Raw genomic sequence first — 27,255 nt, 5'->3', positions numbered from 1 at the left:
CATTTACATGCAAATTTCTTACATTGACATGCTAATCTCTCACAATATAATGGCCACCCCCACAGCTTCGTTTGTCAAGATTTACCCGATCTTATTACACAGACACGATTTCAACCGAGAAGATGGGTACAAACTGAGCAATCATTGGAAGCACGTTATTAACCAGTTTAGGTAATAACTGGCTGTGATGTTCCCTCCCTACCTACCTATATTAGCAGTTATTTTGAACTCTCTGAGTTACATTCACTAACACAGCCACCGTTTAGCTGTATTAGTAAATGGCGGCTTTCTATCTTTTTCCACCTCCATGTGGTGATGCTTTTGCCAAGCTCTCTCCGAGCTTACATTTACATGCAAATTTCTTACATTGACATGCTAATCTCTCACAATACAATGGCCACCCCCAAAGCTTCGTTTGTCAAGATTTACCCGATCTTACATTTGCATGCAAATTTCATCTCTGGCCCCTCCCACTGACCAATGGGCTACACCCATCCAAACCTTTATAACTCCTTACCTTAGCAGTGCTCACACCATAAATTCTCAGCAGCTCTCCCGCGATATTTCTCACTTGATGACGATTTCTTGTGTTGCGATCGAAACGTCTTGATATTGTTATTATTTTAATATTTTATTTTATTTGTATTCTTTGATCTATCTACGTGGCTTTATTGAAAGACCCAAGAATATAAAAATCTGCTATCGTTTGGTTTTGGAGTTGTTTAGACTCACAATACAAAGTGGATTTAAGCGCATACATTATCAGAGTTATGTTTTTTGTTTGCATTATGACTGCAGGTATTGTGGTCTATGCAAACATAACTCCTCGTAAAAAAAAGTGTCAGTTTTTTTGCCAGATAAAAGGGTAAAAAAACAATTATCATATTGGATTTAATATATTCTTTGGGTCTTTCGGTAAAGTGACGTAAAGAGGTTCAAAGAAAATAACAAAAAACTACGACGTTTCGATCACAACACAAGCGGTCGTCTTCAGGAAAAGGGGGGTTAGCTTCCAAAGGCAAACTGTTTATAAGGGTTTGAAATGGGCTTAGCCCAAATGTCAGCAGCTAATGTTAATGCAAGTGGTGGACAGCCAACCCCACTGTGGTTGGTTTTCCACCAATCAAAGGGCTGCCAGGTGAAAATTAGCATGTTAATGAGAGATTAGCATGTTCATGTAAAATAACAGAACCGCTACCGAGGGGTAGTCGGCGCGCGAAGTGGTTGTGTTGGTGTGAATCCTGTGAAAGCGCAAGTTTGAAATGGGCGTAAAGCCCAACTAACATCGGAAGGTGGTAGGATGGGAACATCATAGCTTCTATTATCCCAATCAAATTACTACGTCAGCGCAATCTGTGCAACGTCGAGCCAAAAAAACATTTCCATTAAAAACTCCGTTTATCTATCTACATCCACGTTTGTCTCTGCAGCTTCATCTCTCTCTGTATCTCAGAGACAGATGCGTTCCAAGCACTTCAAACACATCTCTCCAACATTTTAAGCCACTGGCTTCAAAGAAGTCCACTGCGCTTAACATTTTCATTCTGATAGCGGTGTCTTGTGATTATAATAAATTCGCCTCTATAATCCAAACTTTTGCGGCTTATCGGAGTTTTTAACTGTCCTCCAAAACATCCGCAATGTTTTTGTGGATTTTTGGATATACGGGAACTACCACGAACCTGAGGGACCACGAATTTTAGGAATTACGAATTGCTGGAGGACGGATTTTTTGGACGTTCAACTGTACATCTCTCTTATCTCTCATATATCTCATCTGAATACATCTCTTATATAAATCCAAAATAATTTCAAATCAAAAGTTGTAACTTTATTCCGTAGCATTATATGCTGTATGTGCATATTTAAAATGTATGATATTGCTCGTAATACTGTATACTGTAAATATAACAATGTTTACGTTATGTAATATAGGCTGTATGTCTGTTGCCCTTGTTCTTGGCATGTTAGTCAATCTGGCCCTCCATATAAAAAAATGTGGACACTCCTGATTTACGTACACACTTATTACGGGCATGTATGTGTTTGTACATGTTCAACGAGCGTTTATATAATATTCAAGTGTTCATGCAATATCGACAGTATTAAAACAACAAATGTAATGCTATAATAAATACTGTACTTGTTGTTTCGTTTTCATGATGACATGAAAAGAATGTTGTGATTAAAGGGTCCAATACTCAACGTTTCAACACATCACAAAACACTGACAATTGTTTTAAGATTTATATATTATGCCCATGCAAATGCACAAAGAATTGACAGTTAACACTGATTCATATGCAGACAAGCACGTTGAAATATGTAAGTGTATTATTTAAATAGATTTTGATAATGTGTGACTGTGGTCTTACAAAAAGATAAAAATATATCCATCAGAGTACTGCACAATTATCAATAACACATCGTACAACACAGTATTGGCAGTGAGAACGGAAATGTAATTATTCCAAAACATTGCGATTGTATAAAATCAAACTTCTTTTGTACAGCACTTACTGCTTCAGTGTACAGCTACATAAATGGCCAAAGATAAACATGTACGCTACTAAATTTACCATTCTGCAAAATAATTTGAACACCTTACATCACAGCTCACCAGATGTGCTTTATTTAAAATATGCATACACTTGATTATTATTTTCGTAACTTAAATGTTTGTGAGGCAGCTGAATATCGTGATTATGTTCGGTGCCCTTGTAAGCATCAGAAACATATCTGTATGTAAATAATGCTATTTCATTATGAAAAATCCACAGACAATCCGAATCATTCTGTACCCGTGCTTCTCTTATTGTTTACTGTTACAACGTCATGATGCGGTGTCCCAATTAAATGTAACAAAAATAAGCTCCTCCTGCTCCTGCAAGTCACACTAATAGATGGAATGGATATAGCAATAAGGTGAAGTGCTTTGATGTGATAAATGTTGTGTGAAAAAGTAAAAATCTGAGAATAGGATTTTCCCCTTGCCAGATAAAAAGTGGAAAAACCTATTATCATATTTTGGTACTGGCAAAGGAGGTCCATGATGAAGTAAAAATGTATTAAACATTTCTTCCAATGTCAGTATAGGGCTCTAGAAATAAAGTGCTGTTGCAGGATATTCCATAAGAGGAAGTAAAACACACAACATGAATAGGGCAAGAATATATAAATGAAGGCATGTGTGTGCATAGTGACTTCTGTTACTCCGAGACGCACTTGCAGTGATAGAGGTGATTAAGCACCCTAATGTAAAAAATTACAGTGCTGCCAGGTCAAAATACTCAAAATACTCCCTCGAGTACCGTTAGGTGAGGCTAAGATGCTTGCAGTGAAGGACAAATATTATCTTCAGGCTGTTTCAAAGTAGTAGGCCTGTATGAAATGAAGGTGACAGGCCAGTAGTTTCCAACCTCTAGTCGAAGGAAATGTGTGTGTGCACGTGTATAAGAGTATGTGTGTGTGTCAGAGTAGTAGTTTGTGCACTGTTCTATGATCGCAGAAAAAAAATGGTAGCCTTACTGTCAGCATCCGTGAGTCCCAAGATGAAGAGTAGGAAAGGTAAGCAGATGAGCAGTGCAGGCAGCGACAGCCTCTCCGTAAGCCCCATTTTACACGACATCCACACGACCACCGAAGCGTCTGTCTCGTCAGCCAGTAGTGTCAGGTGATGGCGTTTAATCTGAAACGCAAAGTGAACACGATGGGGCACAGGTGAAAAAGTTAACTGCTAGGTTGAATGGGCCAAGTTAAAATCCCCAGCCACGGTTGACTCAGGCAGCAGCAGCAGCAGCGGCATCACATCAAAGACATAAAATCAGCAGCAGCATCGGCGCCATCATTTTAAATCGTATCAAAATCAACATTATTATCACCACCAACAGGATCATATTCAACAATATTATTTACAACATTGCCATCAGTAGCATCAGCAATATCACCATCATTATAATCAACAGCACACCATTATCATCATGAGTATCAGTGTCATTATCACGATTATCAGTGTCGAAGTACTCATCATTAGTGGTATCATCATCATAATCAGTGACGTATGTATGGCTTCAGGCATGTTGGATATCGCCATCAAGTTACTGTGATAAACATGTGATCTAGTCCAGACAATTACCGTATTTTCCCGCATATAACCCGCGGGGTATACCACTTTTTACAAACAAGACCCTGTGGGGTATATGGAGGTGCAGGCTATCCCAAAAATATTTGACACATGTGACATGTCATAACTCGTAAAAAAAATTCATGGTAGGACTATCCACTATGCAACACTTACCTTTGACTAAAGCACTGCTGAATAAACCACTCACACTAAAATTGCCCATGTTATCACGTTTTTAATTATTCGAATTGTTTGTACAATGAAACGACAATGTATGAAATGGGCGCACTTTGTTTACTGTAATACTTTCAGTGGCTGTAGGGGGGTGCGAAAGTTTCAGCTGAGGCTATGGATTGCACAATGGGAAGGGCCTTAACAAGCGTCTACCAGACGCGGAATCATAATTGCTGAGTCCCTTAGGTCGCTGCTTTTGGCTGAGCACTATACAGTCGCGAGCATGAGCTTTGTTTCAAACTTCCAATGGCTTTGTTGCCAGGAGGCAATGGCGTTACCGTAGTACCGCTATTGTCTGCGCAGTGCGCAATCTACCAGTGCTAAAACTGTACAGAGGTAACTACCGGTCCAGTAGCTGTACTATGATGAGGTCGAATGCTGGTAAGCCTAACAGTATTCTTACTTACTTATCTACCAGTTATGTGTTACTTATTTATTGGATATTTACTTTTGTTACTTATTTACTGTTTTAAGTTCACTCGTTTCTGGTTAGTTTATTTTCTTTGTGCACGTTATGATTTTTATGTTAACAATTGATAGTGGAATGTATTACAAATGTAAACTTTGTATTAATATGATGGAATGAAGCTGCGGTAACGACGTTAAAGATATGAATGCATGCGGGGTATATGGAGGTGTGGGCTATCTGAAATTTGTTTTACACAAAACGCTATTTTTGCGGGGTATATGCGTCTGCGGGATTAACCCTTTCCATTTCGAGACGGCTGCAAGCTGCAGGGTGGGTCCTGCTCACTGCTGAATCTCGGAACGCGTAAGCGGTTCCGCATACATTTTATTTAGAGAGGCATAGCGCTGTTGTTATTAAAGGCAATGTACTCACCGCAGAGAACTGTAGCGACACGACCGCACTCTATGACAGCTGGCGCCCAAATGTGTGACATACCCTCCCACGTGGCCTTGTGGGAGACTTGGTACCGATAAAGTTATTTTATTTTACATGTATGTCATCAGAATGGAATCGGAAAAAAAACTGATGATGTACATGTCTGTCTTTCGCACCATACATATCCAACCGTACTAATTGGAGGTGTGGGGAAAAGACAACAAGCTAAACACAAAAAGCAATTAAAGCACATTAAAGACACCACTAAAGTGACATCATCTTCTAGAGGCACCTGAAGTGACATTACAACTGCTTTTTGCTCGAGTTTCAAATGGAAATTAATTGGTCTCATGAAAGGATATTAATAGAATAGTTGGAATAAAATTTGGAGAAAGACAAAATATTTGAAAAAAGGGAAAAGTGAAACCTAATGGTGCCTTCGACCTCTATGAGCACCAGAAATAACCTTCAATACACGGGAATTTTAAAGGTGCCAGAGGAACTGTTTAAGGGGGTGTTTAAAGTGTTTTTTTTACAGAATCCTGCTATAAAGCACACTGGCTTCTAGGCACTGTGACTGGAAAGCAGTAGTTGAGATTAATAGCATCTGCTATGAGGAATGTTTGATAATGTGTCCTGTGGAATCACATGACTCCCTCAAACACATATAGGTACAGATAAAACACACACACAGATAAGAGAGATCCCCAATAGCCTTAACAGGCTGTTGGGGCAAGGGCTGTTTACGGGCACATACCCGGCCGCCTATGTCTCCACAATATTGATTTTACAAACCACACCATTTAAGGTGGAAACCAGTTGAGATGTTCATCACTGATGATGACTGTGAACAGGAGTCGAACTCGGGTCGCCGGGATATAAATATACTCACGCAACCCAAATATATTTACACACATACACAAAATCAGACACACTGATACGCACGCACACATAGGCCTAATTTACGCTACCCACTGGCTTCAGGACTAACCAAATTAGCAGGTACACCAGATCAGCCCCGGCCAGCACACTTCCCATACACAGTTTATCATACAAACGAGGACGTGCACAGGACATATTGTATCACATCACTGTAATCATAGATGATTATGTAATTTTGTATCATTTATTTTATTATAATTTGTAGAATATTTTACGCACCATCTAATTTATTGTGTGTATTAGGTGTTAGATTATTTCCGAGCTGGACGTTTTATTCTGCCCTCACCGATTGCCAAAACCACATCGTAAGCCTGATGCGCATGGTAGTATGGCTACACTGGCCTTGCTAGCTTTGTATCAGCACCTACTATCCGAGAGGATCCACCAGGAGGCTACGTACGTGAGGCTGGTGGCACTGCTAAGCAGGAGTGGACGTACTGCCCCAGTGAGCCTCCATGGTCTTTATGGACGCAAAGAGATAATATAAACACAGTTATAGATACGTACAGACTCTTGCACACAAGTAGCTACATTCATAGATACACATAAACACACAGATAAAGACATACACACACAAACATTTCACGTAATCACAGATGCATACCGATATACACACGTAGAGACATACAGAAACATTGACACTCATATGCATATATACTGTATATACACACAGGGCTTAATTTCTCACTTGATATTTCCCAAAACACTACTAGGCTGCTTTGGAATAAGGATTATCAGTATGAGGCACTTCTGCTAAGTGTAAGGTACAACACCTATCCATAACAATGCTATATTATTGCATCTTATATTCTCATGGAGTCATCCCTGTAGTAAGCTTCCATAAAAAAAGTATAAAAGAGCAAAAAACACATTGTTATGAGATTTGGGACCAATTTCTAACACATCATCATGAGTAAAATGTGTGATAGTTTGTACATTAGCGGTCAGAATTACATATTGATGAATTGGCCAAAAAACACATCATGATGGTGATTTTATCCATTGCTGGTAATGGAAACATCAGCCCAATTTCACAAAAAATCACACAGTTACATTCACCATCATCCAAATCTGGCTCCAGATGCTTAACTCGCTTTCTGTTAAATTGTCTTATTGCAGTAGCGTACTTTAATAATACTTTTATGAGCAAAAATAATTGTAGTAAAGAACCTTTTTGAATAAAACCTTGCGCAAGATGAAGCTATTTTCACCACGATGAATTTCAGCATGATTCCAGACTGCATGGCGTTGCCAAAACATAAATATTGTCTCAAGATACAACACTCACGGCAGGACAACGTAGTTTTATCTTGTAATCCCAAATCTGTACTCACAAAAAGCAGTCAGTCATCACCAAGTCTCAAGGGTCACATGAAGAATTAAAATCCTGCCCGTGCTGTTTGGTCAATGCTTATTGAAGCTGTTTACACACTTTTATTATTACACACTTTATTGAACTTGCCGTGTTGTCTGTTCATAGTCTTTGGAATATTTGATGCATATATTCGATCTACGAACCCTGACGAGCTGAAATTTTCTACACAGACTCGCCTCGCCTGACAATTGAAGATTTCATTAAAAAAAAACGGTCCAGGTCCCGGCCATCGTGGTCCTCTTCGTGTTTTTAACTACATTTTAATAATTAATAACTGTACATTTTACCCCCCCCCCCCCCCCTGTTTGAAATCACGAATGCTCGCCCCCACCTACGAGGGAAAACGTCTGGTCCAATGACAGCGGCTGTTGCTGGCCAGCCTATGACCAATGAAAGAAGTGCTTATATCGCCACTCGTCATCGCGCCGGAGCGGCCACTGTGATTCCCTGTTCCTTAGGGCGAGAGCAACAAGTATAAAAAAAGGGTTTAAAAAAAACAAGATTTTCAATGCACTGAAACGTAGAAAATACATTATTTTGACCCCGGAATTAATCAAATTTGATGTGCTCAATAAAAGTGGGTGGCTACCTTTCGATATGTATAATTTTCTTTATGCAAATTTTCTTTACGCAGGCCATCCCCTGGGTCATGTCCATGGAAAAGGTAGTATTATGAATTTATGGCAAATTCTGGGTACTCCTTGTATTTGCATAAGTGTATTGTTATCGTTACCATGACAATACATTCCAGGAAACTCCTATCCACACATCAGTGTAACTAGTATTTTCACCAACACTGTCATGATTACCATGATCATCATCATTATCCCTGACATGTTTCCAACACATTTAGGATATCGCAGGTTATCTTTCAACACAGCAGGACACAGCACAGGAGTCATCCTGAAACAGTAGGACAAAGTAGGAATCGTCTGAACACAATGATACACAGTATTATTCATCCCGACATTTGGGAATGTAGTATCAATCATCACGAAATAGGGCATGGTATGAGTCATCTCGACATAGCTGGATATACTGTAGTAAAAAATCATCCCGACATAGCGGGACATAGGATGATTCATCCCAACATAGCGGGACAACGTGCGAGTCATCCTGACATTGCAGGGCATACTCTGAGTCATCCCGACATAGCACAGTTGTGAGTCATCCCAGCATAGCGTAATTCCCTGCACAAATCATCGTCATAATCATCACTGCCATTCATCCATAATCATCATCACCATCACCACCATCGCTACCTTCATCAATATCACCACCACCGCAAAACCAGCAGGGCTGGGAAACCTCATCAGCAATGTATAATTCGTTGGCAGTGATGTACTTCGCACTGCTGGAGATCCACGCATGGTCCACACCTTTGCAAGGGTAATCCTCGCTAGCCACGGATAATCGTGGATAATAGAAAACATGTACCTTCACTTCTGGATCACTGCTTCCCTGCATGATGGCTCGGATAATAGGAAGGTGGTGTAAAGATAGAGTCTTGGATAACACAAGTTTCCCTGTAGACATGTCCCAGTTCGTTTCGATATCCCAAGCGGCAGTTGAAACAATGGGTGCATGTTTCTTCCATTACCTTGCCTCTGTTCACCCAGAAATATAAATGGGTAGACCAGTTAGTAGATTGGTAGGTAACATGTGGTGGGGTAACGTGTGGGTACACCCACCTCTTCCAAGACATTTGGTCAGTGTGGAAGTGTAGACCAAATACCCTCTAAAGAACCCTCTGATTAGGAAAGGAATTTCAGGGCTGCAGCTTTACCTTGTAACTGAGAAATTAGGGCAAGTGTACCATGTGGTGACTTAGACAGCTGTGCTGTTTGAACATTCACACATATGCCAGTGAGTGCATTCATTACTAAAAGTCCACTGGAAACGATTACCAATTCCTGACTTTTGGAATTGGTAATTGATTCTAAAATAGATACAGTTGACATTTTTTTTACGAGTTAACATCTTGCCATGGTGGCAAGATTTTAATTATCTCGCCTGGTATGCAGGAGGTCGTGGGTTCGATCCAGACCTAGATACCTGCATATTTGGAGTTTGCATGTTCTCCTCGTGGTCACGTGGATTTTTCTCTGGGTCCTCCGGTTTTTCCCTCCACATTTAAAAACATGCATTTAGAGTATTTGGTTGCTATACATTTCCACATGATAAGCCACTTTGTTGAGCTACTTAGCTCAGTGGGCCTTAGCTGGTAAAAAATGAATTGTTTAACAACCCTACTATAATCAAAGTAACCTGAGATTGATTGCCTGCTACAGCTAATATCAATGGAAACTAATATATGAACCGTAATTGGGCCCTCCCACCAAACCTGGTAAAATGTTGTCAAGCAATCCCATGACTAATATGGCAAGGAAAGGCCTTCATTTGGTAGTGGATCGACATTGGGCCATACATTATGTGTTATGTCCCTATGTGTACTATACATCATGTATGTGTATGTATAGGTCCACCCACCTATCATTCACTTTTATTATCTGAATTTAACTGCATACAATATTCATATCCATAGTCTGATTTTTCCTATTATCTTCACTTATTCAGAGGTAACAGGTGTAACTTAGAAGTGGTGCCTAACTCTTCCTATTATCCGTGCTTATCTGAGAATGAGTCACCCGCAATTGCCAAAACCATCCTATTATCCGTCACTTTTCACAAGTGACAGGAGTGACCCGGATGTGATTGAATGTTTGCGAACCATGTTTATCCGCAAACAGCAGTGTGGATAACAGGAGTCATTGCTGGTGATCAACGTGAATAGTAGGATCTGCCAAAACCACAAACCACATCGCCATGAATAATATAAGTTTCATTGTATTGTACATATGTAGCTGGATTACAGGCAACTCTTAGAAAAGGAAACGTACAATAGTATATGGCACATCCAACATAATTACTGGCTGTGAGTAACCCGTAAGTAGATCGTTTGGGCTGATAAAATCAACGCATAGTCACCACGCACCCACATTAATTCAGGCCATTTAATTCTGAATTAAGCCTCAATTAATCCGGGAATGTAATCTAGCGCTCTGAATTGCAGAATTGGTCTTTCAACTGCAATGTAATTACCGCACTGAGCACACTGTGCGTGTGCCGAGTTGTGAGTGAGAGTGTGTGTCTCCCTGCTCAAATAATCACATTCACCTCCAGTTAGCGGTCTGGAATGAGTGGTGGAAATTCCACATTCTCAAATTAGGGATATCCCTCCACATTATTTAGGTGCCACGGAGGCCAGATATTAATTACCTCGCCTGGTATGCAGGAGGTCGTGGGTGCGATCCCGACCCTAACACCCGTATATTTAGAGTTTGCATGTCTCTCTCCCAGTTGTCGTGTAAATTTTTCTCCGGGTCCTCCGTTTATTTCCCTCCATATTCAGAAACATGCGTTTACAATATTTGGCTGCAATAATTTTCAACATAAGCCACTTCTTTGAGCTATCATTTGTGGTTAGGTCGCTTCTGAAAAAGAGCTATATAGCTCAGGGGGTCTTACCTGGGAAAATAAAAAATAGTTTAGTTTAGTATAACTCCTGTTGACTTCACACACAGTGGTGCTATTATATTATTGCGTATGGCCATACATAAAACGCAGAAAGCTGGAAGGAACGTTGGGTTGCTCGGTCAATGGCCAGGGTCAACGGCGGCGTGGTGTATTCCGCAAATATCCCCGACTGTGAGGGCGGGCACAAGCCGGCGTGAGTAGGTTAAACGTTGAGTTTTATAAGGGCACCACGGGGTGACCAGCCCCTCCCCACCCTCCCCACCCAGCCCCACCCTCCCCACCCTCCCCTCCCCTCCCCACCCTGCCCCTCCCTCCCCACCCAGCCCCTCCCTGCACGACGGACACAATATAAAAATATTAAATAATAACTTATTTTAAACAAAAATAATGTACCTTTTCAGGGAATTCACCAAAAAATCTGCTGCATGTTGGAATGACTGGAGTGGTGATGTGGAGGCATCACTGTTGCACTGCAGGTATGCCATGACGCTGTAGCGTATGGATGGCGCAGCCTCCCCGGTACTTCTTATTTAATCTAATGTCGCATGTGCCACGTGAAATTTCGTTCAAGAAAAAATTCGATTTCGTTAATTGAAAAGTGTCCATAATTTGTCAATTGCGTTAAGGCGAAATTTCATAAACCAAACGTTCCTAATCGAGGGATATCTGTACTTTAAAACTGTCGTCACAGAATTCTCACCATCACAACCCTGCTGCAATAATGAAAATGTTATAATGCCTGACCGTAACTTTAAAGTGTTTTGAGCACTTTCTTACGAAACTGGAATACATTAGCTATGTATATAAATGTATGTTTATTTATCTATCTGTCGTGGAGGGATCACTGTCACTCTCGAGTAAATTTTCCAATATTAACTACATTTATGAAAAATATTCTTAGGTTTTTTCGGTAAAGTCACGTAGGTAAAACATTAAAACTAATAAAAGTAAAATAAAATAAAAATCACGCGGTTTCGGAGGCAACACAAGGCTCCGTCATCAGGTGGGACCGTCACAGCCAGATTTGCTGCATCAAGTGAGGCAATGATTCAAGATGTAATCCCTTAAAAGTAAGTTGAGGGGGGAGGAGAGGGGGGGGGAGCTCATCAGAATGTGGTAGCCAATGAATGGAACGTATCGGGAGGGAGGGGGGCGGGGCTCAAAGACGGCACGAAGTGCCACGTAGAACGCATCGGGAGGGGGAGGGGGGGCGGAGCCAAAATAATGCACGACGTGGTACACGAGAGTCGGCGGCGTGGACGTGGTTGTGCGCAAGCAACTACTGCTGCCAACGCATTGGACAGAGAGGGGGAGGGGAGGCCAAAAGAGAGTGTGGGGTGCAAGTGTACGTGGACATGTGTGTGTACAAGCACCTGTTGATACACATGATAGAAAAGAACGAAAATGCCCATGTTTATACCAGTGCTGGCTGAACAATGAAGAGAGTACTGTTAAACACTGGGGATGTTAACACTCGGTAAAGTAAAGTAAAATAGTACCTGTCAGATAAGATGGTCCAAAAATGTGTAATTAAGTCTTTTTTGTCGTGCATTCTTTTGGCCCCGCCCCCCCTCCCCCTCCCGATGCGTTCTACGTGGCACTTCGTGCCGTCTTTGAGCCCCGCCCCCCTCCCTCCCGATACGTTCCATTCATTGGCTACCACATTCTGATGAGCTCCCCCCCCCTCTCCTCCCCCCTCAACTTACTTTTAAGGGATTACATCTTGAATCATTGCCTCACTTGATGTAGCAAATCTGGCTGTGACGGTCCCACCTGATGACGGAGACTTGTGTTGCCTCCGAAACGTCGTGATTTTTATTTTATTTAACTTTTATTAATTTTAATGTTTTACCTACGTGACTTTACCGAAAAAACCTAAGAATATGAATCCTTGCAGTCACGAAAGCTTCAAATCTATAATTTATGAGAAAGTTGTATTGCTGCTAAGGAATTACTGGGAAAAAGTATCAAAAGAGCTGTCCAAAAATTGGCAATAAATTTTAAAAGGTTATCTGGTTTCCTTGGGAATTACATCACACGTGCAACATGCATATCCAATCTCATGGTTACAAGGAGCATCACCTCGCGACATCACGTATCATATGATGTCATCTTGCAACATGACATGCGGTAAGAAATCATCTCTTTACCTAGTTTTAACGCTAACGTTATTTCATCACTATCCCCATCAGCTTTGATCGATCCGCTACTGGAAGTCATCTCTCACAGTCCTGCAATGTAACAATCCACCAAGCACCTGCACAAGAGATGATAGTATCATTCCATCTCCATTGTGGATGTCCCTCCCTTGTAGTTATGTGTCCTGCCCAAGTCCACTTACTTTTCTTAACAGTTTAAATAATTTCATTAACCTGTGGTATGTTTCGATCGCAACACAAGCAATCGTCATCAGGTGGGACAACCACAGCAAGAGAAAACTGCTGAAGTAGGCGAGAGATCTGCCGTGGCACGAGGTTATATAGGACTCGGCAGTAGGGGGGAGAAAGAAGTGGGGGGGAAGGAGGCGGGACAGAAAGTGGACCCCGCAGCAGCACCCGGGTCACTGGAGTAAAGTGGACCGCCGCAGCAGCATTGGAAAGATCGGCAGATCGGCAGATCTCTCGCCTACTTAAGCAGTTTTTTCTTGCCGTGGCTGTCCCACCTGATGACGATTGCTTGTGTTTCGATCGAAACGTCGTGCTCTATTATTTTTCTACCTACGTGACTTTACCGCAAGAACCAAAGAGTATGGATTCCTGCAGTCACGAAAGCTTCAAATTAAGACTGTACTATGTTCTAAAAAATGTTTTTTAAGGACAAACATGTTGGAAAGCATTACATAATCTATGCACAACATTCATGAATTTAATCCTTGTTCTCATGAGCAAAGCTTCAAACTCATGCCAAGCAACCCAAGAAACAGCCGAAGTGTGTAGCTACTGGAGAAGAGCTGCTTACTTTTTAGGCTGGGTCACCCCTTTAATGAGTGCATTCATTCCACGTGCACCATCAGCAAGCACATGCAGCAGCTAAACTGATTGAAACAACTTATCCAATCAATTTTTGGTTTAGCGCTTTACTTTAACACGTGACTCACTATACTCTTGGTTCTTTCGGTAAAGTCACGCAGAGAAAATAAAAATAAAACAAAACACGACGTTTCAGGCGCAACACAAGCGTCCGTCATCAGGCGGGGACAACCACAGCGAAAAACAATCGCTGAAGTATGCCAAAGAGATGACTGTGACAAGGGATTATATAGCTGAGAGGGGGGGAGGAGCCAGGTGAGTGTGGGGGCGGGGCGTGGGCTGGAGGAGAGCGGCAAGGGTGGTCCTAAAGCTCAACCTAAAGGGTGACCTAAAGCCGTGACACGGCAAATTTCCAAGTGATGGGAGTGAGCAGGGCTGGGAGTAAAAGACTGGAGATGCGGATATGAATATAAACTTTCAGGCAGCTAAGGTTTAACTTGGTTAATAACATCCTTCCAATGATTGCTCAATTTGAATCCATCTTCTCAGTTGAAGTTATGTCTATGTTTGTATATCTGGATGGCTTCATGGACAAATCTTTGGTGGTGTCCAGATGGCTTGCAGAGCACTTTGGTATCGGAGAAAACAATATCATGAGAGCCCACAGCGTTGTAGCAGTGGTCAGCCACGGCGGAAGAGTTCGTCCTGCCGTGTTTCAAATCTGCCTTGTGCTCGCGAATACGGTCTGATACATGTCGTTTCGTTTCACGTGACTCACTTTTGAACAGCAATGGGAATGCAGCGTCTAGTCAAAGGTCCAAAGATAATTTCCAGCAATCAGTAGAGCTTACTCTCTTTTTGTACAACAGAATTGTCAGCCACTATGAAGTATGTATTCCCCCCCCCCCCTCTTAGACTGACCATTTTGCTGTCATTTTTCATTCGCTAAAATAACGCATATTTCTAGCTCCAATTTAAATGCTAATTTTAATGAAGCGAGACTTTATAATGATGGATGTGGGGGCTGTCAAAGTGCCACCACGTGTACACACAGCCGCTAGAATGATTTAACATTTTACAACACTTTGATTTAGTTTATATACTGTAGTCTACAAGATTTCCCCATTTATCACCAATTATAACATTGTAAGTGTTGTTAGCGTGTTGTCATGAGGTGAAGAAATGTCTCTTCCTGAACTGTACAGCCAGTAGAAGCTAATTAAAGGACAACGCAACCCATAACAACAAACATCTTCTGTCTTTGAGATATTTAACTGGGCTGTATGTCCCTGGCTGTCTGACATGAGCTTGAAGTTTTGCGAGTGAAAAAACAGGCATGTCATAATAGAACTGAGAGTGATATATTTCCCTTAAATTTGTCAATGAAGTGATATCGATACAGCACTTTGACAACACCCAAATGCGTCTTAACAGTAATTTAACAAAGCTTCAAATGCATGTTGGATACCCTAGGGGCCACAGACGAAGTGTGTAGATGCTAGAGAAGAGCTGTTGTGTTTTTGGGTTGTGTTTGCCTCTAAATTATAAATCTTTACATCCCTAAACATTTTCTAATTAATCAATTCAAATAGATCATTACTCTCACAACCCACAGGTTGCATATTTCGTGTAATAATTGATTATTTTCACTTCATACATATGTTACGCATTTCTTTGCCTTCATGTGAATGGTGGGAACACACTGGACAGAAGAGAGATAAGATGGAGAGTAATGCTGAGACAGAAGACAAGGCAGCCAATACAAAGACACTGCAAATCGTACAAACTAGACATTAATATACTGCCAGTGTACAAATCAAACAAATTAAAATATGATACAAAAAGTAGATATTACATATAATAATTTATAAGACAACAATGACTGTATGGACAAGACGGTAGAAATTAGATTGTACAAACCAGACAGACGTACGGATATGACAGATGTACAGATGTACAGATGATACAGTGATTACAAACAATATAAGCTAGACAAGCAATACCGTAAAGAGAGACAATACCCTTGCAACATATAATCCAGACAAGAGAGACATTACTTAACAGACGATGCAGACAAAAACATTGATTCTTAAAACTGAACCATGATCCAAAATCAATACGATTAATTGAATCGTTGTGAGTTAAATCAGCGAAACTTGGCTGAGAAAGGGTTACACATAAGGCTATACGGGCATGAGGTGGCAGGTTTACAGACGGTCAATTACTATGTTCATACCGGGGTGTTAATTGGGCTTGTTTCACAGTGTCGTTAAAGCTCCCCCAACGTGTGCGGCCCATGTTTTATTACTCCAAGCATTATCATTTTAAGTGCATTATTATTACTTTACATATGCCGAGTGCAGCGGCTGAGTAGGCATAGAGGTTGGACGGTGCACCGGATGGCTGGCTTGTTAATTATAACCAATGGCAAACAGTATTTAAAGGATGATTGCTGTCTCAGGTTATTATCTACAATTAATATAGATGTGAGTACGTTCATTGCATATAACACAGTTAAGCAACGTCTCTCCCTGCTCAAATAATCCACAGAGCAATGCTCATCTCCACTGATGGTCGTGAGCCAGCAGCGAAGATGCCGCATTCCTATGGCAGTCGATGAAATTCTGCAAAATGGTACCAATTGTCATGACCTCATCAAGCTGAAAATAACAATCTGGAGTCAGCCCCTAGCTGGGATTTGAACCCATGCCCGACGGAGTATTACTTACACATCTTGACCACAGTGACACCTTGGGAAGATAGTTGCTAAAGATACAATGAGAGGTAGCCAAATGGCTTTAGGGGGGTTCATAAGGGCGGAAGCACAAAGCTGGTACCGCTAAGATCATGGGTTCAAATCGAAGGTTCAGTCACCCTTGATTAAATTGGATTCTCAAGTGTGGCGATTTGATGGCCTTAGCTCAGGTAAAAATGACTTTGCAACAAACATCACATTAAATCGTGTTTGCCACTTAATTTGGCCTTTCCATTTAACATTATATTACCAAATAAGAATCCAAGATTGATTGACATCAAACACCGTTTGCAGGGCAACTATCACCCGTATAGCCTTAACAGACTGTTGGGGCAAGTGCTGTTAGTGAGCAGCACCTATGAAGGCCGGCACGGGACATGATGAGGTGGGTGGCCAACACCACGCCCGGCTGCCTTTGTCTCCCCAGTGGTGATGTTTACACACCGCATCAGGTACTCATTTGAGGCACAGTCGACCTCGGGGAGGCCCAGGACTGGTTCAAATAATCGTCACTGGTGTCGGCCGTGAGCGGGAATCAAACTCGGGTCGCTGGGTTCGTAGCGCAGCGCACTAACCACCGCTCCCCACACACACTCACTTTCACACGCAAAATACACACGTGCGCGCGCACAGACACAAACACTCCAAGCGGGAGGCTTGTGACTCATTACATATCGCGGAAGATCACTCCGCTGAAGAAAATAGTTATGCGGTTCAATGCGTAAGTGCGAGTTTGCAGTTGATATTAAAAAAAAAATCTCATGGAAGCTGGTTCGTAAGTGCGGATGTTTATAAGTCGAGTGTTCGTACGTAGAGGGCTGCCTGTAATTATAGAATCAACTCACTGCACTTGAGAATCCAGCTCAACCCATTGATAGCTGCCTAAATTCGAACTTAGAGCCGCAATGGTGCCAGCTCAGTGCATGACCCCTAAGTAACCCAACAAACTATAAGTTCAACCTTACGCTCAAGATACATGCATTTAATTGAACATCTATATATCCGTTATTCATGACTTGTGAAAAGTACATGCAAATCATATGTAAATGTCACATTCAATCTCGTGTAAACAATGACACAAGATGATTCAAATCATACAATACAAATAGGACTAAAATAATCAATTCTTAAATAAAATCATGACCCCAAATTATATTTATCGAATCGTGGGAAGGTGAATCAATGTATGTCGATTTGTCAATATCACTCGATATCCTTTACTCAAGGTCTCTGCTACAACTGCAGCATTGTTATTGTTCTTATAGCTTCCACTTAGCTAATGCGATTAAAATAGACTACAGCAGCGTGTCCTTTATATGCATAAAGAGGCCAGTTGAAAGGCCATAAAAAGTAGTTCCGTGATATAATTGTCTAGGCCATTCTTTGGCCCAAGGTGATGCAATGTTCGCTGTCATAATTATAAAAGGAAATTTATTCATCCTATAATGTTGATGCAAGCACGACATATTTAAATGCAATTAAGGAGGTGGGGGGAGGAACAAAAGTAACCGCAAATTGAGAAATTGCAAAAGGTGCTGTGTTTCAGGGCTGCAGAAAGACTGTGGCAGAAGCAATTAGTGGTGCTGATTATGAGAGTGCAATTCATGATAACACTAATAAGAAGCGTCTTTACAAGACACACGTTCCGCAGAATTGTGTTATTAGGGTTTCATCAAAATGATGAGGAGCAATCCAGTATCACTGGGAGGTTTAATTATTGGGTTTAAATAAAGATGCGATGGAGAAATCTGTCTGCTGTATCTCGACCCCTTAAGAGAGATCTCTGTCAGTCGATTATTGTCTTGCAATCCCATCACTGTTGTCTAAAAACACAGTAATACCTCGATATACAAAATAGATGCGTTCCTGGAGCTATATTCGTATATTGAAACTTCGCATAATTGAATAATTTATAACATTAGTACTATTACGATGCACTGCCAGCCTTAGTAACTTACACAAACTTCGTAACTTACAATTCATAATGTAAACTATTTATTTTGAAAATAATGTATTTCATACTGTACAGTCTTACAATTTATAATAAAAGAAACATCGCGATGCACAACGCTAAATAATTGATATATTACAATTGTATTCGTATTTATATAGTAACATATATCTATTAACGTATTCATTTTTGTGCAATTATTTATAATTTTACTTAATTTCTAGATTTCTGTTTAAAGCAATGGTAATTAATCCAAAGTTTGTTATAGCGAAATTCGTTTATTGAAAATACGCATGTCGAGGTATTACTGTACCAATGTTCATCCAGTTGTTTAGAGGCCCATCAGAGACCAGTCTCTTGGACAATTATCGTACGAAGACACCATCCGAGAACAGTCTTCAGAATATAAAGTTGTGCTCTAACCACAACACCGCCCAGCCAAAGTGATTTGGGTGACCCATTAAAATATTGCAATCCTTTCCAATGAACAAATCCAATCAGCACAGCTAGCTTCGCAGATGCAAAAGAACGCACATTTTTAAAAAAAATGTATCAGAACCTCATCTCTGCATTTATCTGCAGCTCCATTCCCGCAGCTCTGTTAACCACGTCCACTTCTACGGATCGGAGTTTGTGGGTTTTGAGAAGTGTTTTCAATCTGCCGTGGTGTGCCCCTTATTAAGAGGTGCCGCGAACTGCAAATCTTCTGCTTAGAGGCATTCGTGAATTACTGGATAATTTAAGTTCTCTACTATGTAAAACAATGAAATACTTTATATATTGTTGAACTTTACCATACCAAACAGAAAAGAAGCATTCTGACATTTTTGTACTGGTGCATAGAGTGTATTAGGAATGTTATAGGACAGCTGACAAACTTTGAAATTGAGCATAGAATGTGGTAGAAAGGCATTCGGAAGTGAGTTTGCAATGGGTGGTGCGCATTGTATACGTGTCCGGAAAAGGGGAGGTCTTTACCGGTGGGACACATGAACCTCATGGCGGTACCCCTGGGAACCGCAGTACTCCGGATCTCGCATAATCTGATGGTCGGCGATGCGGCAATCAACTCATCTCGACGAGCTGTGCACGATGCACCACCACGATGCATACGAGCGTTCAGGGTTTCAGCGCAATCGTCCTCGCTGCGTTTCGACATCGCGGAGTAGCACTGATTTTGGATTGATTGGTACCCCAGTCGTGGCGTTATGTACACCCCTGGAAAAAATAGTGTCCCAGAAATAAAATATTTAATTGCCTCGGCAATTTTGTATTATTTGGTACCCCGGGGTACCGCCATAAGGATCACCTGTGCAAGATGCCGATTACCGAGACGGGCATTGTAGAAGCACCCAGAGGTCAGCAATCATCAGTTACAGACCTAAAGGTTGAAGTTGCTGATTATGAGACTGTAAACGCGGTTTTGAAGACCATTCACTGTAACTTGGGTTAGACTTAAAATCAGATATGGTGGCAAGACTGTAAGAGCGGTCATTGGAGGTCAGGTGTCAGTTGTGTAACAGCTGCAGGACCTGGCAGAAGGAAGTAATGGCGAGATGGGATGGAATCAACTTAATTGGATGTGATGACCTCTCAACCTCGAGTACTGTACTTACCAGTGGTATTAAAAATTAAATCATACAGAACTTGTCATTTTCAAACTAATGTAATGTTACTTTATTACTTGCATTTTTTGTAATGAAATTTAAATTTATTCGGTTAATTTAATAACATTACTGTATTTTAAAAGTAGACAAATTATTTGAAGGTACTGCATTGGCAGTGGTGTACAAACCAAATAACAAAAAAGCCCAACAAAATCGTTAACATTGCCTTAAAGCACAGGGCGCAACCGGGTACCCAATATCCGTACCCTACCCGATACCCGCCTACCCATACCCGGCTGGGTACGGGTCGCCGTTTGCGACCCTGGTGCGGCCGGGTACGGGTAAGGAATCAAAACCCGTTTGCGACCTCTGCCTTAAAGAGAACATATATAATGACAAACGATCCAGGCGATGGTCCATCTTCACAGGACATCTACGCTGTGAAGTTTATTTTTTTTTGTATGATAAAGTAGGCTGTGTCGCATGATATAAATGCATGGAACCAATGCTGCCAACACAATTGTTTTTGTGTTTGTTTATGGAAATGTTTTAATTGACGAAATCATAAAGAGTAATGAGCGATTGAATGCCAAGTCATGCTAATATGATTACCATTAAACATGGAGCAATCATACACGGTTACTGGCGTTCCCCTTGTGGTAATCTGAACAAGTGTTAAGTCTACAACAATTTGATTGGCCACCATGCAAAAACACACTTGTTCATAAAGCCAAAAGGGAACGACAGTAACTGTGTATGATTGCACCGTGTTTAAGGGTAATCATATTACCATGACTTGGCATTCAAACGGCAGTGTAGAAAATATATAGTTGTTCAGTACTATGCTCCCGCGTCTATATTCTCTGCCTTTACCAATCGACAGTCCAGCGTGGTGAAAAAAGTTTGCGATAACCTCCACGACCCCGCATAGCGTGGGTGACGGGGGTCTCATACAGCAGAGGATTTGCAAAGAAAATCTACATGTACTTGTAATACGTGTGCATGTTTATATGTATGTATGCGTGTGTATATATTAGGGTTATTAAACGATCATTTTTAAACAAATAATCGTTTCAGAAACGATTATAAATTTGGACAGTCATTAATCGATAATCGATTTCAGTGGAATTTTGTAATGAGAGCGCTGATTTGTAAGAGTTAACGTACAACACGCACAGTGCGTGCAACTAATTGTTTCAGAGGCAGCCGCCATATTGTTCCAACGGATAGGCCTAAATTGTCTGCGTGGTTAACACGTGCCCTCAATTCTCCGTTTGAAAGGTAAAGATGCAGCCCTGCAATTGCCCACATCACAGCCAAACGGAAGTGCCTCCACGAGAGGGAGCTCGAGAGGGTAAGGTAGTATTCTATTTCACGAGGGCGAAGTGTTTGTGGAAGAGGTGACGTGTACTGTCTTCGACACTTTATCCCACACACGAACTATAAGAATTAATTGACTGGTTTTAACCATTTACTGTATATTTATGTATTGACAAGAGGCGGAGGGAATTACAAAACATGACCATTGTTTCCACTGCCGTGCCAAAATAGTAAATGTAACGGTGGCAAGTCCACCTTGCTAATCATTATATCAGGGCAGCTCCATGTCTCAATGAAAAAAGGTAAAATTGTATGTTCATTGCGAGACATGTGTAGAAAAGAGGTAACATTTTTTTAAACCAATTACCGGCATGAAACTGGCTACCATTCGCCTTTTCGGCCTCCACATGAGTTTGCAAACAGCACTATCCCCAACAATCTGTCAAAGGCTATACAAGAGGTGTTTGTATATGTGGGCTATATGTTGGCAACGGTGGTGCAACAGCCTCAACAGCATCGGATGCGACGACCTCTTGACTGCGATGTAAACCTTGCGACCCGACTAGTACCAAATGGCATCAAAGCCTTCCCTGAGCTTGACATCGGTCCACTCTTCTTTAAATAAGTGCCTGGTGTTGTGCGTAAACATTGGCAAGACACTGGTGGCCATTCGTGGTTCTGATCTTTGGAGTCTTTGTGTGCGTGTGTATATATACCGTGTGTGTGTGTGCGCGCACATATTTCTGTCTGCATATGTGAAGTGTATTGTGGGGAATGGTGGCGCACTGCGCCACGACCCGCGTTCAATTCCCGTTCACAGCCAATGTCGGTGACGAATAGGTGAATGTGAACCGGTCTTGGGCCTCCCCTAAGTTGACTCAACCTTATATGACTACCTGGTCTGGTGTTTAAACATCAGGAGTGGGGAGACAAAGGCGGCCGGGCGTGGTCCTGGTCACCCACCCATGTCGGCTTTCATAGGTGCTCCCTCAGATCACTTGCTTCAACAATCTGTTCAAGACTATATTGAGGATCTTTGTCATTGTGTATGTGGTGCAGTAGTTCAAGCACTCAATAACCCAGTAACCTGAGTATGAATCCCTCCCACGGATAATAGTAGTGGTAAACAGTATCTGAAATTTCCCATCGCTGTTTAAACTAAGTAGAAGACAGCGTTCCCTGTGCCAGTTATAAATTTAAGAACTTCGAGAGATAGGTGATCGCTAACAGCACTAGCCCCAACAATGTATGACAATATTAGGATCTCTTTTATATTGTATTCATTTGTATGTATTCAAGTTTGCTTTGTTTGCCCATGGTGTTATGGACGGATGCTATTGGTGGATCCTATTGTTGCCATGCATTTCCTGTCCACAGATAAATGCAAATAATCAGACGAACTTGGCACCATTTCTAGGTTACTTTGCTTATCCGAGAAGAACCATAGGCTTCAACGAATAATTCAGTGCTTTTGGGAAACCATTTCTAGTAATTACTCATCCGCAGATTATAACAAGAATTTTTCACCATTTCCATGTTGACCCCCTTATCTGCGAAGTCCAGATAAAATGATTTAGCACTTCCAAGAGTCCACTCACACGAGATGTATGTGAGGCAAATCGCAGATAATAGGATGGATTTAATGCAATAACACCAGTGCCACATGCACCTACTGTGCTCCACGGACTTTGGCGTTTCTCAACCTTTAAATAAGCAACTGAGGCACCGTGTAAACATTAGCGCTAGCTGTGGTGCAGATCAAACTACTCATCTATCTTGGCAACCGTAATAGGCGCTTACTAACATCATTGTTCAGAGGTCTGTTGGGGAAAACGTGGGAATTTTCATAAAACCCTGTACCCCGTGCATTATCAGTGTATATGTATAACATTAACACGCACGAGCTAAATGTAATTTTATTACAATAACACAAAGTTACTTGCAACAAATTACTCCCCTCCACTAATTGTACAAGTGATAAATTAAAACAGCATCGCACAGTCGTATGCACACGCATACAGTGCTGACTACTCGCCTCTAAAATTAAGCATCACCACCCAGGGGAGATGTTGCTTGAGACAGCGGGTGGCGAGCGGCCAGCCGCGAGGTTGATAGTTGGAGGTTAAGTCCCTGGTCACGACTCAGTGGTGGGGACCCTGGGCACTGATGAGAGAGTGCCACTCGAATGTGTCATCTGAGTAGACCTAGAGGGTGGCCAGACCACTCACACACTCGCTGCCTTCCCAGTGATTAATGTACACTGAGTCTGATTAATTACTTTTTGAGGGCACTGGAGTTTACAGTGTGGATGTTATCCAAGTCTCCCTGCTCAAACAAATATGGGGTGGAGCAATGAGCACAGTAGAAATTCCACATTATCATGGTGGAGTTAGGTATCTGCATTGGATGACAAATTATTTCTCTCTCACTCCTTATGATGCCCATGTTGGTAAACACTGCAATGCTCAGCAAGCAATGCTGAGGTACTGGATTCAAGCCATGGGCTGGGTGTATATGTTTCACATTTTATGTGGCTGGCTCAGGTTTCTCCATAGGATGACCACCATTGACATCCCACGAAGTGATGTCGCTAATTTTACCGACCCCGGAGTGATCATCATGATGATGATCATCATCAATCAGATATTCATTTCAGAACCGACCCCTGAACAGGATTTGATCCCCACAATATTCTACAACAAAAACACATTTTTGTTATAAAAAAGTAAACTGGTGTGACAGTGCACGCTTGTTTTCCAGCACTTTGGTGACAAGGCTTGGTTGAAGCCCACCGAAATCCGAGACTTACAAACCAACGTCATTGCAATGTGGCCAGGAGATGGCAGTGCAGCAAGTGGGTTTGTGCACCCATCTGTATGGAACTTTAGTGTTATACCCACATATGCGTGGTGGGTTTTTCTGCGGGTACTGTTTTTCCCCCCACATAAAGCACTCATTAAAGGCACTTGCCAAATATCTCGGTGTATAATAAAGGACTGAAAAAGTCTCGTGACTCAAGTGAGTCCTTCATTGACAAATGCTATTTCATATTTGATACATATATAACGCACCCAATAAAATATGACTGTATTCTCCTATTTTATTACATCATTCCTATTTATATCCGTATAATCAAATTACCTGTTAACCCATTATGTAATAAACTAGACAGTGATATTATGCTTGAACAAACAGTCATAAACATCTCTTGTTTGCTATCCCGAAGATAAAGCGCAGCGTCTGAAATTGCTAAAACGTTTGAGTGAAAATATTTGTAAAATCCACGTTAACCACATAAAAGAGCCCAGTTTTTTCATACGGCAACAATTACTATGTCGTTATTACTACGAACACGATTGTTTGTTATTGCATGGCCCTTCAGTGGGGTCGATTTTTTAAAAACTAACATCACTTTGCGGAAATTCAACATACTGTGTGCAAGGGACTATGCCCCAAATACGCAAGACGGTGGGATCTCGATGGGGTTCATAGCTGGTCAAATAAAGGATGTCGACCCTGAAGAACGAATCTCAATGGGCGCTCCTGGTAAAATGATGTCAGTCACAGGGGGATAATCTCAAAGGAGCCTTTCTCCTGGTTAAATAACGTAAATCACAGGAGGTGATGATGATGATGATGATTCTCAGAGGGCTTATTTTACCTGGTTAAGTAAATGACACCAACCACAAGAGATAATTAACCTCGGTGGACTTAAAAACAAGATATGGACGTCACAAAAAACCACGAATATCGATGGGTTCTTACCTGGTTAAATAAACTATGTTGATCACAAGATATAATGAACCTGGGTGGTCTCTTACCTGGTTAAATAAAGGATGTTAATCACAAGAGATCAATGGACTCTTACCTGGTTAAATAAACTATGTTGATCACAAGATATAATGAACTTGGGTGGTCTCTTACCTGGTTAAATAAAGGATGTTAATCACAAGAGATTAATGGACTCTTACCTAGTTAAATAAACTATGTTGATCACAAGATATAATGAACCTGGGTGGCCTCTTACCTGGTTAAATAAAGGATGTTAATCACAAGAGATTAATGGTCTCCTACCTGGTTAAATAAACTATGTTGATCACAATATATAATGAATCTGGGTGGCCTGTTAACTGGTTAAATAAAGAACCGTCCGTTGATATATATCGACATGTCCTCGAACTCGTATTCGGCTAAACTCAAAGCATATTTTACTGGATAGTGAATATAAATGAGTCACACTTGTTCAACTTACTTTCGAGGTAAATGTTTAAACTAACACCGAAAATAAAAGTTGCACGCCTTACCTAAAGTCCCGTTAGGTTCACAATGCACGGTATGTTAATTACTTCAGGCGCGTATTAAATATTCATTTAAATCACCTCATACCATATATTTTTAAATCATTTGTGATCAATTATTCAGTTACTTTTAAAGCAAAAATATACATGTTCTCCACGCAAAGCGTCCGTACAGTACTGCCTCGTGTACCACTCGAATGCCCTCGTATGTAGTAACACGTGCACTGCCGAGGGTTATTTAAAATCTTTATATACAATAGCGACGATGCTAACATTGCCCTCACGACCCATGCATTTAACGAATACAAACATTTCCTAACTTTGCATTTAAACTCGCAAAAAAACAGCAACATTTACCACAAACGTACGATGTTTAAAAAAAAAAGCCACACTTTGTTTATTACCTCAGGCGTCGAGAAATATCTTTGCCGCTAACATTGCTCCCGCGAACAACTTTTACACGCCAGCGAGACCATCGCCGTCGTCGTCGTGAGCATAACTATCACGAATGGTTTTGTTATTATTATTAGGAATTTTTATTTTATTAAATTGCAACTCTTTTTGAGGCTACGCGAATTGTTCCGCGGGCGAGGAGCGACTGTGGCCGCGGCTCGCGCGGCGCTCAACACCGCGAGCCCAGAAGCCGCCGCGCTCGTGCGCACGCGGTGGGGGCGGGGGGGCGAGGGGCGGGGCGGGGGGGGTGTAGCAGGGCGGGGCCGGGTGAGGGAATAGCTGGGCGGGGTGAGGGATAGCAGGGTGGGGGTGGGGGATAACGGGGCAGGGCGGGGTGGGGTGGGGTGGGTAGCGGGGGTGGGGGATAGCAGGGTGGGGGTGGGGGATAACGGGGCAGGGCGGGGTGGGGGGGTAGCGGGGGTGGGGGATAGCAGGGTGGGGGATAACGGGGCAGGGCGGGGTGGGGGTAGCGGGGGCGGGGGATAGCAGGGTGGGGGTGGGGGATAACGGGGCGGGGTGTGGGGGGTAGCGGGGGTGGGGTGGGAGGATAGCAGGGTGGGGGCGGGGGTGGGGGCGGGTGTGGGGGATATCAAGGCGGGGTGTAGACGGGGTGGGGGATAGCGGGGCGGGGTGGGGTGGGGGATAGCGGGGCGGGGCGGGGGGGATAGCGGGGCGGGGTGGGGTGGGGGATAGCGGGGCGGGGCGGGGTGGGGGGTAGCGGGGCGGGGCGGGGTGGGGGGTAGCGGGGCGGGGGTGAATAGAAAGGGCGTGAAACTAACGGCGCGAGGCCACGCGCCCCGCGCGCCCCGCCCTCTCCCCGTGAGGCTCACCTCGAGCCACGCCTCGC

The 27,255-nt window shown here is 42.1% G+C and overlaps 1 protein-coding gene across 8 annotated transcripts in view; it reads right to left on the bottom strand.

Moving 5' to 3' along the window:
• Positions 1 to 27,255, bottom strand: part of LOC133346502 (receptor-type tyrosine-protein phosphatase delta-like) — a 225,848-nt gene that overhangs the window by 185,727 nt on the left and 12,866 nt on the right. For 7 of the 8 annotated variants that reach the window (XM_061558119.1, XM_061558125.1, XM_061558122.1 and 4 more), the window contains exons 1-2: positions 26,360 to 26,539; positions 3,529 to 3,688 (exon numbers count right to left, since the gene is read on the bottom strand). In XM_061558119.1, coding sequence (XP_061414103.1) covers positions 3,529 to 3,628 — 100 coding nt within the window. In that variant the 5' untranslated portion in view covers positions 3,629 to 3,688; positions 26,360 to 26,539. Of the gene's footprint in view, positions 1 to 3,528; positions 3,689 to 26,359; positions 26,540 to 27,255 lie in introns of those variants that run through there. The other variant, XM_061558121.1, reaches the window with a different exon arrangement.

Source organism: Lethenteron reissneri, chromosome 24 (assembly GCF_015708825.2).
Source record: "Lethenteron reissneri isolate LAM-NWPU_2019-01 chromosome 24, ASM1570882v1, whole genome shotgun sequence".
Classification (NCBI taxonomy): Eukaryota; Metazoa; Chordata; class Hyperoartia; order Petromyzontiformes; family Petromyzontidae; genus Lethenteron; species Lethenteron reissneri.
This window is presented reverse-complemented; position numbering and strand designations above follow the sequence as displayed.